Source organism: Otolemur garnettii, unplaced genomic scaffold (genome assembly GCF_000181295.1).
Source record: "Otolemur garnettii isolate 467f Iridium unplaced genomic scaffold, OtoGar3 scaffold00100, whole genome shotgun sequence".
Taxonomy (NCBI): domain Eukaryota; kingdom Metazoa; phylum Chordata; class Mammalia; order Primates; family Galagidae; genus Otolemur; species Otolemur garnettii.
Window position 1 is genome coordinate 4,710,552 of NW_003852495.1, and position 15,416 is coordinate 4,725,967.

The 15,416-nt window shown below is 43.2% G+C and overlaps 1 protein-coding gene across 1 annotated transcript in view; it reads left to right on the forward strand.

Moving 5' to 3' along the window:
* UBA2 (ubiquitin like modifier activating enzyme 2) overlaps positions 1 to 9,555 on the forward strand; it is a 39,937-nt gene extending 30,382 nt beyond the window's left edge. Inside the window, exons 14-17 of the mRNA XM_003796082.3 lie at positions 246 to 342; positions 4,461 to 4,566; positions 6,499 to 6,635; positions 8,695 to 9,555. Of these exons, the coding sequence (XP_003796130.1) occupies positions 246 to 342; positions 4,461 to 4,566; positions 6,499 to 6,635; positions 8,695 to 8,876 (522 nt within the window). The 3' untranslated portion in view covers positions 8,877 to 9,555. The remainder of the gene's footprint in view (positions 1 to 245; positions 343 to 4,460; positions 4,567 to 6,498; positions 6,636 to 8,694) is intronic.
* Positions 9,556 to 15,416: the final 5,861 nt, after the last annotated feature.

A 15,416-nucleotide genomic window follows, 5' to 3' on the forward strand; every position in this document is an offset into this window, starting at 1 on the left:
GAGCCATGTCTTTTTCTTAGTTATTGTGTTAAGACATTTATATTCTACATTTAGAGAGATTCACATGTACCCTTATAGGATGAACCATAGGCATGATCCCGCCAATCACCGTCCCTCCACCCTCCCTCTCCCCTCTCCCATCTCCCCATGTTCCTAAGAGCTTTTATAGAAAAGAAGCCTAGGGCTTTTTATGGTTTTCAGTTACCTATATTAATATTTTGAATCTTTTTTTTTTTTTTTTTTAGATAGTGAAAGAAAAATTTGCTATGGTAGCACCAGATGTCCAAATTGAAGATGGGAAAGGAACAATCCTAATATCCTCAGAAGAGGGAGAGACAGACGGTATTATGTATTGCATTTATTCACTTCCCTTATGTGTATGGGTGGAGGCTGCCTGAAGGAAGGAGTGCCTGTTACTTTTATCCATTCATGATCTATGGTACTCAGTGATAGAGGTCATGTTTGGTCATGGAGGTGCTCTTCCAAGGTGGGGCCACACAGTTCCAGATTTGGGAAATCCAGTTTTTCAGGGTGTCTCAGACCATAGATACTGACCATTTACAGTTACTGCAATGCCCTTGTCTACTTCCAAGGAGCTTTCTTGCCTCTGTCATGGATTCTGGGAGCTAAACTAGTGATGACTGTTAAGTCAGAGTGAGGAGGGTAATCTACAGGTTTGGGGGTTTTGTCTAAGAATGGGGAAGCTCTGATTGCCTGCTCCTACTATATAGCAGAAAGTATTATTGAAAGTGAGCCAGATTTGGCTTGAATCTTTCCTTTTAAAAGTTTAACCAGGTCACCACTTTGTTAGTACATTTGTTATATAGAGTACAGTATGTTTCATTATTTTGAAGCTTTTCTAGTGAGAATTGCATTGTAGTTATTCCCTCTTCAAACTATACTAGTCAATCAGATGGTCTTACACTTATCTCTGATCCTGTAGCTCATTTCTTGTGTTGCCACTATAATTGATTTCTCCATGCCCCTGTTTTTGCCAGTATACCATTACCTTGTAATGTTCAGGGCACTATATATTGATTGATACTTAGTATTTGTACAGTGGTCATTTATTCAGTATACTTTGCCAGATCCTGATGGGGATTCAGATGTTAAGCTTTATTTAAGCTTCAAGGTCTTCTGTCAAGATTTTTCTTGGTTATAGTTGCTTATGGAGAAATTATTTGGGATGTTAAGTCGTGTAATTTGAGGCCCTTTTTGGCTGGGTGATACTCTATTTTAGGAGTCTAGTTCAATATTTAAGCCCCATTGTTGCCAGGTGACTTCACCCAGAAAAGATGTTTGTGATCATATGCTGTCCACTTAGTTCTAGCCAACTTTTTCAGATGTTAGCTTAAAAATGGAAACTGGGCCGGGCACAGTGGCTCATGCTTGTAATGCTAGCACTCTGGGAGGCCGAAGGAGGTGGGTTGCTTGAGCTTAGGAGTTCAAGACCAGTCTGAGCAAAAGTGAGACCCAGTCTCTACTAAAAATAGAAAAAGGCAGGCATTGTGGCAGGTACCTGTAGTCCCAGCTACTCAGGCTGAAACAAGAGTATCACTTGAGCCCAAGAGTTTGAGGTTGCTATGTGCTATGACCCCATGGCACTCTACCCAGTAAGACTTTTGTCTCCAAAAATAAATAAAAGGAAACTGGTCAGTAATCTCAGTAGCTTAAAATGTAGTCCTCTTCTCCATGGAATACATGTGTTATGGAGGGTGCTACCGCAGTTATTCAGGTATGCTTGGAGTCTTGTATTATAGGCATAGTCTTAGCTATTTCTAAGCTATTTCTTAGCTATTTCGGAAGAGTAGATTGCCTGAGCCCACAGGTTGGAAACCAGCCAGAGTGACACCTCATCTCTAAAAATAGCTGGGAGTTGTGGCAGGCACCTGTAGTTCCAGCTATTTGGGAGCCTGAGTGCTTCAAGAGAATCACTTGAGTTCAAGAGTTTGAGGATGCTGTGAGCTGTTGACACCACAGCACTCTACCGAGGTGACATACTGAGACTGTCTCAAAAAAAAAGAAAAAAAGAATCCACATTAACTGGTTTCTTTTGGATTGTGGTGGCCCTAAGGCCCTGGTTCTCAATCTCCCTAATGCTATGACCCTTTAATACAGTTCCTCATGTTGTGGTGATCCCAACCATAAAATTATTTTTGTTACTACTTCATAACTGTAATTTTGCTACTGTTATGAATTGTAATGTAAATATCTGATATGCAGGATGTATTTAGGTGGCCCCCTGTGAAAGGGTCATTTGGCCCCCAAAGGGATCACACACAACTTACAGGTTGAGAACCGCTGCTCTAAGGGATTTTTGAAGTCGATGGTAGTGTATGAAAAGGCTTAGGGGATGGAAATTTGGGTAGAAGTTAGTCTCCCAGGACATTCCAGATAGTTCAGAAAGTCAAAACAGTAAATGAATCTGGAAATGAGCTAGAAGAAACTTATCAGCATTTTGAGGGTATCAAAGTAGGGAAAAACTTTCTAAGTGTTTTCTTTACAAGTAATAAAAGATAAGGCAAAAAAAAAAGAAGAATGATGGTACTGTAAAGTGAAATTATGTAGAAAATTGTATCCTTTAAACATGGTGATCAGGCTCGGCACCTGTGGCTCAAGTGGCTAAGGCGCCAGCCACATACACTTAAGGTGGCAGGTTCGAATCCAACCCGGGCCCGCCAAACAACAGTGATGGCTGCAACCAAAAAAAAAATGGCCAGGTGTTGCGGCAAGCACCTGTGGTCCCAGCTACTTGGGAGGCAGAGGCAGGAGACTCGCTTGAGCCCAGGAGTTGGAGGTTGCTGTGAGCTGTGATGTCACGGCACTCGACCCAGAGGGACAGCTTTAGGCTCTGTCTTAAAAAAAAAAAAAACATGGTAATCAGAATTTATAATACACTGTGTTGTTTACTCCGGCACTGGAGAAGCTAGGAGGCAGCTCCGCAGATTCTAGACCATCTGTGGGCTGAGAGTTGGGAGAAGAGAGGGTAAACTGGGGGCAAGGAGAAGCAATTTTAAGACTTGAAGGCCTTGGCTCGGCGCCTGTGGTTCAAGCGGCTAAGGCGCCAGCCACATACACCTAAGGTGGCAGGTTCGAATCCCCAGCCCGGGCCCGCCAAACAACAATAATGGCTGCAACCAAAAAATAGCCGGCACTGTGGCGGGCGCCCGTAGGCCCAGCTACTTGGGAGGCTGAGGCAGGAGACTCGCTTGAGTCCAGGAGTTGGAGGTTGCTGTGAGCTGTGATGCCATTGCACTCTACCCAGGGGGATAGCTTGAGTCTCTGTCTCAAAAAAAAAAAGACCTGAAGGCTTTTTTATTTTTTCTTTCCTTCACTTTCTTTTGTTATTACTTGTAGGCTTTTATAGGTTAGGAGAGAGGAGCATATAAACAAGTAGGAGAGAAGGGATAATTAAGGCAGAGAAGTCCTGGAATGGAGGAGAGGGGTGGGATGTGATGACATGATCAGAGGGTTCTTCATTGGAGTATTTAGAATTAATTTAAAAATGAAAATCCATTTAGGTTTTTTTGTTTGTTTTTAATTTTTGAGTTGTAAAATTCACTAAAATGTTATTGAGGTTGTCACAGGTAACTTTTTTGCAACTGGAATATATTTCAGTCAGCTGTAAAATTTGCCACTGACTCTTCCAGGACTCTAGAATTACTTTAGTCTAAATGGGAAAAGTTCTCAGAACTTCTCATTTTGGTGTCCTGGAAGTTTTTGGGGTTCAGGGCTCAATTCCTAAGTTCCTAATATTTTAGTGTATTAGTTTGATGGGGCTGCCATAAAAAATGCAACCACTTGGGTAGCATAAACAACAGACATTTATTTCCTCACAGTTGTGGAGGATGTAAGTCCAAGCTGCCGGCAGGTCTGTGTTCTGAGGCTTCTTTTCTTGGCTCGTAGGTGGCTACCCTTTTGCTGTGTCCTCGCAGGGCCTCTTTGGCGATGCACATCCACAATGTCTGTGTGTCCAAATTTCCTCTTTTTATAAGGACACTGGTCAGATTAGAGCCCATCCTCTTGGCCCCGTTTTAAAGGGTTTCAACATCTCAATTTGGAATAAACACAATTGAGTCGATAACAGGGGTTTAGTTTTTTTTTTGAGACAGAGTCTCACTATGTCACCCTCGATACAGTACTGTGGCATCACAGCTCACAGCAACCTCAAACTCCTGGGCTTAAATGATTCTCTTGCCTCAGCCTCCCAAGTAGCTGGGACTACAGGCATCCACCACAATGCCCGGCTATTTTTGTTGTTGTTGTTCTTATTGTTGCAGTTGCCATTGTTGTTTTAGCTGTCCTGGGCTGGGTTTGAACCCACCAGCGTCAGAGTATGTGGCTGGTGCCCTACCTGCTGAGCTACAGGCGCCACCACAGGGGTTTAGCTTTTTAAAAACTGACCAGACTGCTCCATGAAGGTGTAACTAAAATGTCAAAATTCCTTTCATGTGTCCTAGCTAATAATCACAAGAAGTTGTCAGAATTTGGGATTAGAAATGGCAGCCGGCTTCAAGCAGATGACTTCCTTCAGGACTACACTTTACTGATCAACATCCTTCATAGGTAGGAACTCTCGATACTTAAATGTAAGAGATTGTTTGAGTATACAAACTTCAGATGAAGTGGAGGAAAATGTTTTATTACTGTAAGCCCTACTTTTCATTTGAAACTGCTATTTACTCAAGTCTATTTGCTCGAGTTGGGCATGGAGTTCTCTTGATAGTTTGACTCGTAGAAAAGAGTTGGGCTTCAGAAATAAAAGCAATGAACAAAAAAATTTTGAGCGATAACTCATCAGTGGTGGCTTATGAGAAAGACCTAGAGTCTAGGCCTTTGAATAACTTTAATCAGAATTGAATCCATTTCAGTAATTGAACTGAAATAAGCTTTTCAATTATTTTTAAAGTTCTCTAGGAGAAATATTTCTTTCATAAAACAAATACTTGTGATTTTGTAACAATAACAAAAGAATATTAAGAACTGGGTGGCTCCTGTGGCTCAAAGGGATAGGGCATCGGTTCCATATGCTGGAGGTGGTGGGTTCACACCCAGCCCCTGCCCCCCCCCCCAAATAATATTAAGAATTATCCTGTGCAAATTTCTGAGTCATATATTTTTTCTTTTATTTGATTTTACTTCTTAACCACTTAAAAGACAAGAGTGCTTGCATTATATGTACAGCACAGTTAAAAGTATAAGTGGTCCTCCACCTTGATGGATTCGCCTTTTGAGTGAGGTGTATTTTTGTATATGCTCATTGCTACTGCTAAACTCTGCCCTGGCTTAGGAATTTTAATGAAGGCTTATGGTTGGAGTGATGCTGCCACCTACATCTAGTTGTTTGGCCAGCATTGCCATCTGTCTATGAACATTACAGTGTTTGTGGTTGCTAGGAGGGAACTGTGTTTTATGCTTGGTTTATAAAACAGCATAAAATGACAGGAACGACCAAATATGGGTTATTAGTAAGAAGCATACACTTCACTGAGTTACATCACAGTGTCAGAGATAGGTATGGTAGGGTGTGGTCTTCTCGTCTGGACACCAGCTGGATGTAAGTGGTATGCTTGTGTTCAGTTGTAAAAGAAGTCATGGAAAGAACGTGGTCAATATGAAGTGGGAAGGTATTTTATCTCATGGTGTCTAAAAGAGGAGGCATAATTAGGGTGTTTTTTTTTTTTTATCATATTTTTTAGCTCTCTGGGAACAGAACCCCCCTTAAAACATGTAAGTCTTTTGTTTGACTTTCATGCGTTAAACTTTCGTACATGTTTTTGGGAATTTATGTACAAAAGTAGGGAGCTACCTATAGAGATGGGAGGACCCAGAAACTGTGTAACCCTACCCCTAAAGCACCAAATCACTGTGGGTTAATATCAGGCTATGAATATAGTATATAAAATCTTTTTGACATAGTTGCTGAAGAAAGAGTCTGCTTTAGCAATAAAAGTCCTTTTTTTTTTTTTTAGTCCTGACTTGAAGGTGCAATTGTTTAACCACTTTCAGTTAGAGTTTTTAGTTACCACAAAAATCTGTTGTGTACGTTCTTTTTTTTTTTTTTTGGACACAGAGTTTCACTTTGTCATCCTGGGTAGAATACCATGACATCACAGCTCACAGCAACCTCAAATTCTTGGGCTCAAGCAATTCTCTTGCCTCAGCTTCCTGAGTAGCTGGGACTGCAGGTGCCCTCCACAGCTCCTGGCTATTTTTAAAGACAAAGTCTTGCTCTGGCTCAGACTGGTCTCGAACCCATGAGCTCAGGTGATACACCCACCCAACCTCCCAGAGTGCTAGGATTACAGGCATGAGCCACTATGCCTGGCCTTGTACAGTCTTTTTTATTATAATTTTAGTGATTTGAAAGTCAGAATCTAGGTACTTGGTATGTACGTAGTATATACTTTGAGCTCTAAGAAGCAGTGCTTCTCTGGTGTACCTTTGCCTTTTAGTCATAACAGTAGTCCTTTTTTATAATGTCTGCTTCTCTTACAGTGAAGATCTAGGAAAGGATGTTGAATTTGAAGTTGTTGGTGACGCCCCAGAAAAAGTAGGGCCTAAACAAGCTGAAGGTGCTGCTAAAAGCATAACCAATGGCAGTGATGATGGGGCCCAGCCCTCCACCTCCACGGGTGAGTCACGGCCCCAACCAGCACGTCATAGTTGCCTGCCAGGCAGGAGTATATACACAAACTGCTGATTTTGTGAACTTTGAAATCCATAGAACTGCTGGAGGTGTGTATTAGTTTGATTGTTACAATGGAGCTTTGAGTATGTGAACTCTGTGGCATTGAAGGTTGAGGGGATTTTTGCAGTCAGGGTCTCACTTAGGCTGCTTGAATTCCTGGTGGTAAGCGATTCTCCCACCTAAGCCTCCCAACCTGCTGGGATTACAGGCTCAAGCCCCTCGCCCAGCTGGGAGATTTTTATAGAAAAACTTTTTTTTTCCCGGAAACATTTTTTACAACTAGAAATGTCAGTTTACTAGTGCCCAAAATCAGTTCAGTGTAGGTAATAGTGGTTTGGGATTCTGTGTACTTGTTTTATTAGAAGCAACAAATTAATGCATCTGATTGTTTTGAGTATACAGACGCTTTGTGAGAGTGGAATTTTAGTATTTTAGGATTTCCTTCTAACCAGTGTGATGGGTGAGTGCAGTGCACCAGAGAGTTATTAGTTCCAAATAACTAACTTCTTTTTTTTTTTTTTTTTTTTTTGAGACAGAGCCTCAAGCTGAGCCCCTGGGTAGAGTGCCGTGGCATTACAGCTCACAGCAACCTCCAACTCCTGGGCTCAAGCGAGTCTCTTGCCTCCGCCTCCCAAGTAGCTGGGACCACAGGCACCCGCCACAACGCCCGGCTGTTTTTTGGTTGCAGCCATCATTGTTGTTTGGTGGGTCCGGGCTGGGGATTCGAACCCGCCACCTTAGGTGTACGTGGCTGGCGCCTTAGCCGATTGAGCTATAGGCGCCGAGCCAAATAACTAACTTCTTACTGTGTTCCAGTTAGAATGTTTATTCCCCCCCTCTTTATTTATTTAGGAAGTTGAGGTTACTAATTTTTTACTTCTCTATTTGTCTTTGGCATTCTTTAGAATATGTTTACTCTCGGTTCTAATATTCTCTTGAGAGTTTCGGAGATTTAGAGTTTGGTCCACCTGTGGGCCATTGGTTCATGACCATCTAGATGTTCCCCATTGAAACTAGAAAGGTGGGCGGCGCCTGTGGCTCAGTGAGTAGGGCACTGGCCCCATATACCAAGTGTGGCCAGGTTTGAACCCAGCCCCGGCCAAACTGCAACAAAAAATAGCCGGGCATGTGGTGGGCACCTGTAGTCCCAGCGACTCGGGAGGCTGGGACAAGAGAATCGCCTAAGCCCAGGAGTTGAAGGTTGCTGTGAGCTTTCATGCTACAGCACTCTGCCGAGGGTGATAGGGTGAGACTCTGTCTCTTAAAAAAAAAAAAAGAAAGAAAAGGAACCAGAAAGTTTCATCATCCTCCTTTAAGGAAGAGACTATGGTAGTTTTTCCAAAATCATAATCTGAAATAGATATTTGCCGATCCTCTACTCTGGGTAGCTTTCAGAGGTTACAGCAGTGACTTAGGTAGTCTGCTTTTGATTCTGGTGGAGGGGGAACTAAAGCCACCTTCACTGTACAGTCTTGACCTATGGAGCTGCACTGCATGGTTTTAAACCCTGACCTCATCTTCTGCTTCTGTGTCAGCTTGGGAAGTCAGTCTCTCTGTACCTTGGTTTCCTTTTCTGGAAAATGGATAATAATATTATCTTCTTTATAGGGTTGTTGTGATGATTAAATGAGTTGTTATATGCAAAGTGCTCAGAACAGTTCCTGGCACATTGTAAGTGCTATATTTTGTTGTTGTTACCACCACTACCATTATTAGAATGTGCACCTTCCGCTTTTTGGAGAAGGTAGAGAGAGATGGAATCAAGGAAGTTTAATGATAATTTTGAGTTAATAATACTTGTTACAGATTTTGATTACAAATGAAATAGGTAGTTGTTCTATAGAACACTTTAAGCAATATGGTAGTATGTAATGTGTAAAGTGAAGATTCCCTCAGAGTAGCCATTCTTAAGGTTGGTAACTTAGAAGAGTTAGAGTATTGGTGAGTCTATCAGTAGCTTCCACACTTTTAACCTTTGTTTCATTCTTTCCTCCTGAAATAAGCACAAGAGCAAGATGACGTGCTTATAGTTGATTCAGATGAAGAAGTTTCTTCAAATAATGCAGATACCAGTGAAGAGGAGAGAAGTCGTAAGAGGAAATTGGATGAGAAAGAGAATGTCAGTGCAAAGAGGTCACGTATGGAACAGACAGAAGAGCTTGATGATGTCATAGCACTAGATTGAACAGCAGTGCCTCTTGACAGACCCTCTTTATTACATTCATTTTTATCTGGGCAGAACCAGATTATTCATTATGTCCTTTGTTCCAAAGGGAAAAAACTGACATCGGTAACTTTTGAAAATGATTGTGCTCCCTTTGAAAGCATTCATTTTGCTAAGCTGTTAGAAACATTGCAGTATGCTGTATTAAAGTAGGAATAGAGTTTTAAACCTTTTGAACAAAGTGTGTGCATAACCAGTCATGAGATAAAACACCACAATGCATGTTGCCTTTTTAATGTAAATACCCTTAGGTATCATTTAATAGTTTCAAAATATTGTGGTTTAGTAAAGTTGATACCTGGTTATAAATATTATGCCTTTATTTTTGGCTAGAAGAAGAATTATTTTTAGCCTAGATTTAACCATTTTCATACTCTTTACTGACAAACAGATTCAGAGAAGTATCAAGTGCTATGCATTGAAACTTGTTTTTAAATGTTAAATGGCACTATGTATATTAATGTAAAACAATATTAATTTACTCAAGTTTTCAGCTTGTACTGCCTGGGTATGTCTGTGTAAGAAGCCAATTTTTGTGTATTGTTACAGTTTCAGGTTATTTATATTTGATGTTTTGTAAAACTCAAATAAGACTATACTGTACTTATGGACCAAATAAATGGCATCTGCATACTTGTTACACATGTCTGCACTGTCTGTTTCTGCTGCCCGGAGTTTATACATTCGATCTCCTGCAAGTATGCTGAATTCTTTCCATTAAAAATAACCCTTGGCTTGGCGCCTATAGCTCAAGTGGCTAAGGTGCCAGCCACATATACCAGAGCTGGCCAGTTCGAATCCAGCCTGGGCCTGCCAAACAACAGTGACAACTACAACCAAAAAATAGCCAGGCATTGTGGCAGGCACCCGTAGTCCCAGCTACTTGGGAGGCTGAGGCAAGAGAATCGCTTAAGCCCAGGAGTTGAAGGTTGCTGTGAGCTGTGATGTCACGGCATTCTACCCAGGGCGACAGCTTGAGGCTCTGTCTCAAAAATAATAACAACAACTAACTATTGGCTTGGCGCCTGTAGTACAGTGGTTACAGTGCTGGCCACATACACGGAGGCTAGTGGGTTCAAACCCGGCCTAGGCCAGCCAAACAACAATGACAACTGCAACAACAACAAAAAATAGCCAGGTGTTCTGGTGGGCATCTGTAGTCCCAGCTACTTGGGAGGCTGAGGCAAGAGAATCTCTTAAGCCTAAGAGTAATAACTCCTAGCTCAGTGAGTTGGGCACTGGCCTCATATACCAAGGCTGGCAGGTTCGATTCCAGGCTGGGCCACCTGCTAAACAGCAATGACAACTGCAACCAAAAAAATAAACTGGGGTTGTGGCAGACGCCTGTAGTCCCAGCTACTTGGGAGGCTGAGGCAAGAGAATTGCTTCAGCCCAAGAGTTGGAGGTTGTTGTGAACTGTGGCATCACAGCACTCTACTGAGGGCAACATGGGTGAGACTCTGTCTCAAAAAAAAAAAAAAGCCCTGTAGAAGTTTACCCCACCTTGGAGACACAGTTGTCAGCAAGCATTTCTAATGTTCAATGTGTATTCTGTTCCTTTCCATTTGTAGAGCACATGATATTAAGTGCCACTTAGATCTACAGAGGTGTCTATTTTGGCAGACCAGTATTTTCATCATTGTGTCACCTCTACTACTACCTTTTCCCAGCAGCTTTTGTCCATTTTCCACCTGTTTTATCCAGGCATGTTAGCTGGGTGCCCGTTCGGTGGTTGGGGTGCTGGCCACATGCTCAGGCTCTGGTGGGTTCAAACTTGGCCTGGGCCTGCTAAACAAAAAACAAATGACAGGCATTGTGGCAGGTACCTGAAGTCCCAGCTACTTGGGGCGCTGAGGCAAGACAATCACCTAAGCCCAGGAGTTGGAGGTTGCTGTGAGCTGTGACCTGTGACGCCAAGGTACTCTACCAAGGGTAATAAAGTGAAACTCTATCTCTTAAAAAAAAAAAAAAGACAAATCATCAATCGTACAACAAGTACAGAATGGGTGTGATATGCTGTAACTGCCTGGGTTGTTCATTGTCTAAATATAAAGGTGGAGGAGGGTATTCTAGGTTAAAAGAAATTTAAGAGACATAATATCTGAATTGTTACTGCATGCTGGTTCAACAAAATGATTCTTGTGACAATTGCAAATTTGAAAATGGAATGAATACAGGTGAGATGGAACTGTTAGGTATAATAAAATTGTGATTATGGAAGACAGCGTTCTTCAGGATCTTAGGGATGAATCTTCAAGACATCTACAACTTTTAAATAGTTCAGCAAAATATTTGGAGAGAAAAGACAGCAAAATTAACATTTATTGAATCTCGATAGAGTGTATATAATTTTTTTTTGAAGACATTCTCTTTGTCACCCTCAGTAGAGTGCTGTGGCATCACAGCTCACAGCAACCTCTAACTCTTGGGCTCGAGCAAGTCTCCTGCCTCAGCCTCCCAAGTAGCTGGGACTGTAGGCGCCCACCACAATGCCCGGCTATTTTTCGAGACAAGGTCTCGTTCTAGCTCAGGCTGGTCTCAAACCAGTGAGGTTAGGCAATCCACCTGCCTTGGCCTCTCAAGTGTGGGGATTACAGGTGTGAGCAACCGTGCCCAGCCCGTGTATATAATTATTCATGGTATCCAGCTTTGAAAACTTTTATTTCTTATTTTATTTATTTTATTTTTTTGAGACAGAACCTCAAGCTGTCCCCCTGGGTAGAGTGCTGTGGCATCACAGCTCACAGCAACCTCCAACTCCTGGGCTCAAGCGAGTCTCCTGCCTCTGTCTCCCAAGTAGCTGGGACCACAGGCACCCACCACATGCCCAGCTATTTTTTTTTTTTTTGGTTGCAGCTGTCATTGTTTTGGTGGGCCCGGGCTGGATTTGAACCCGACACCTTAGGTGTATGTGGCTGGCGCCTAGCCTGAAAACTTTTAATAATCAGGTCAGGTGAGGTGGCTCACTCCTGTAATCCTAGCACTCTGGGAAGCTGAGGTAGTTGAATTGCTTGAGCTCAGGAGTTCCAGACCAGCCTAAGCAAGAGTGAGATTAATAGATTAATGGCCCACTCAGAACCTGCCAAAGCATTTGGTTCATAATAAATGTTCCTGTTCCTGGGTGGCGCCTGTGGTTCAGTGGGCAGGGCGCTGGTCCTATATACCAAGGGTGGTGAGTTCGAACCCAGCCCTGGCCAAATCACAACAAAAGAAAAAACAGCTGGGCATTGTGGCGGGCACCTGTAGTCCCAGCTACTTTGGAGGCTGAGGTGAGAGAATCGCCTAAGCCCAAGAGCTGGAGGTTGTTGTGAGCTGTGACGTCCCAGCACTCTACCAAGGGTGATAAAGGGAGACTGTGTCTCTAAAATAAATAATTAATTAACTAATAAAAATAAATGTTCCTGTTCCTGAAAACTGCCCATCAGTAGCACACACTTCTAAAGTGGACTTTCCGGCTCAGCGCCTATGGCTCAAGTGGCTAAGGTGCCAGCCACATACACCTAAGGTGGCAGGTTCGAATCCAGCCCAGGCCCGCCAAACAATGCCGGCTGCAACAACAAAAAAGAACAGATGGGTACTGTGGTGGGTGCCTATGGTCCCAGCTACTTGGGAAGCAGAGGCAGGAGACTTGCTTGAGCCCAGGAGTTGGAGGTTACTGTGAGCTGTGATGCTACGGCACTCTACTCAGGGGGACAGCTTGAGGCTCTGTCTCAAAAAAATAAAATAAACTGGACTTTCCAGACCAGGCACGGTGGCTCACACCTGTAATCCTAGCACTCTGAGAGGCCGAGGTGGGTGGATTGACTGAGCTTATGAGTTCAAGACCAGTCTGAGCAAGAGCAAGACACCCACCTCTAAAAATAGCCAGGAGTTGTGGCACCTGTAGTCCTAGCTACTTAGGAGGCTGAAACAAGAGAATCACTTGAGTCCAAGAATTTGAGGTTGCTGTGAGCTGTGATGCTACAGCACTCTATGGAGGGCAGCAAAGTGAGACTCTGTGTTAAAAAAAAAAAAAAAGGCTCAGTGCCCCATAGCACAATGGTTACAGCAACAGGCACATACACTGAGGCTGGTGGGTTCAAATCTGGCCCAGGCCCGCTAAACAATGACAACTGCAATAAAAAATAGCTGGGCATTGTGGTGGGTGTCTGTAGTCCCAGCTACCTGGGAGGCTGAGGCAAAAGAACTGCTTAAGCTCAAGAGTTTGAGGTTGGCTCGGCGCCTGTGGCTCAAGCGGCTAAGGCGCCAGCCACATACACCTAAGGTGGAGGGTTCGAATCCCCAGTCCGGGCCCGCCAAACAACAATGATGGCTGCAACCAAAAAATGGCCGGGCGTTGTGGCGGGCGCCTGTAGTCCCAGCTACTTGGGAGGCTGAGGCAGGAGACTCGCTTGAGCCCAGGAGTTGGAGGTTGCTGTGAGCTGTGATGCCATGGCACTCTGCCCAGGGGGACAGCTTGAGGCTCCATCTAAAAAAAAAAGAGTTTGAGGTTGCTGTAAACTGATGCCACCGCACTCTACCCAGGGTGACAGCTTGAGACTCTATCTCATAAAAAAACAGAAATGAAGTGAACTTTCCCTATGATCAAGAGACAAGGACACATCTAAGCTATTTGCTAGTCTTTTACATAAAAATAAAAATATTAAAAGCAAAAGAAAACCTCAAGAGATAAAGAAGAAAAATGTTGGCAGATGTTTCTAATCATAACTGGTAGCAGTGGGGAGGGCCTGCCTCCTATTTCTTTGCATTTTAAACCAATATTCCTGAGATCCAGAATCTCCATTTCACCATTTTGAGGGAGGTTATATTTAGAGAAGTATTTTTATAGATACTTTCATACTGGAAAAACATTATTTGCATTCTGCTCACAGAAGGAACATTTTTCCCCCCTGCATCCAATTCAAAACAAATTTCAGCCAAAAGCATATTACAGAAATTTTTTAACTGTTTTGCTAAAATTAAAAATATCAACTGAGTTGTTTGTATCTTGAGTAACATTTTACCAAGTCTGGCTAAATGTCTCTAACTTGTACCACCTTTGAAAATTTTAAGTCTAGCGATCAATGATGACTCACTAGATTAGTAAATGTTCTGAGCAAAATGTTTACTATAATGTACAATGCTCGGCTTGGCGCCTGTGGCTCAAGCGACTAAGGTGCCAGCCACATACACCTAAGCTGGTGGGTTCGAATCCAGCCCACGCCTGCCAAACATCAATGAAGGCTGCAACCAAAAAATAGCTGGGCCTTGTGGCAGGTGCCTGTAGTCCCAAGCTACTTGGGAGGCAGAGGCAGGAGAATTGCTTGAGCCTGGGAGTTGGAGGTTGCTGTGAGCTGTGATGTCACAGCACTCTACCCAGGGTGATAGCTTGAGGCTCTATCTCAAAAAAAAAAAACTACAATGCTCCAAGAAGGTCCTCAGGCATTTTACTTTAGAAATCTGAACAGGCCCAGTGTGGCAGCTCACACTCATAATCCTAGCACTCTGGGAGGCTGAGGCAGTGGATCGCTTAAGCTCAGAAGTTCGAGAGCAGCCAGAGCAAGAGCCAGACCCTGTGTCTACTAAACATAGAAAAATTAGCTGGGAGTTGTGGGCATTTGAAGTCCCAGGTACTCCGGAGGCTGAGGCAAGAGGATTGATTGTTCAAACCCAGGAGTTTGAGGTTGCTGTGAGCTATGACGCCATAGCACTCTACTCAGGGTGACAGAGTGAGACCCTGTCTCAAAAAAAAAAAAAAATCTTTAAACAGTTTAATTTCAGGAAATTCAGGTATTGTGTGTACAATATGTCATTTGGTCATTCTATAAATATGAATTGAGACTAGGTGCCTTAGATGCTTGAGCTAAGCTGAAACCTAATTTTTTTTATTTTTTTAAGAAAGAGTCTCACTTTGTCACTCGGGATACAGTGCCATGGCATCATAGCTTACAGCAACCTCAGATTCCTGGGCTCAAGAGATGCTCTTGCCTCAGCTTTCTGAGTAGCTGGGACTACAGGCATGCCACAATGCACAATGCCCAGCTAGTTTTTATATTTTAATTACACTTTTTTTTTTTTTTGAGACAGAATCTCACTCATACATCTTGGGGTTGAGTGCTATGGTCTCATAGCTCACAGAAACCTCAAACTCTTAAATTCAAGCAGTTCTCTTGCCTCAGCCTCCTGAGTAGCTGGGACTACAGGCGCCCACCATAATGCCTGGCTATTTTTTAGAGACTGGTTTCACTCTTGTTCAGGCCGGTCTTGAACTCCTGAGCTTAAGCAATTGGCCTGCCTTGGCCTCCTAGAATGTTGGGATACAGGTGTGAGCCACGTTGTCCACTGGCTTTTCTATTTTTATTTCATTTCATTTATTTTTTTGAGACAGAGCCTCAAGCACCCCCACCCCACCCCCCCGCCCCCGAGAGTGCCACAGCACTCTCACAGCTCACAGCAACCTCCAACTCCTGGGCTCAAGCGAGTCTCCTGCCTCAGCCTCCCAAGTAGCTGGGACCACAGGCA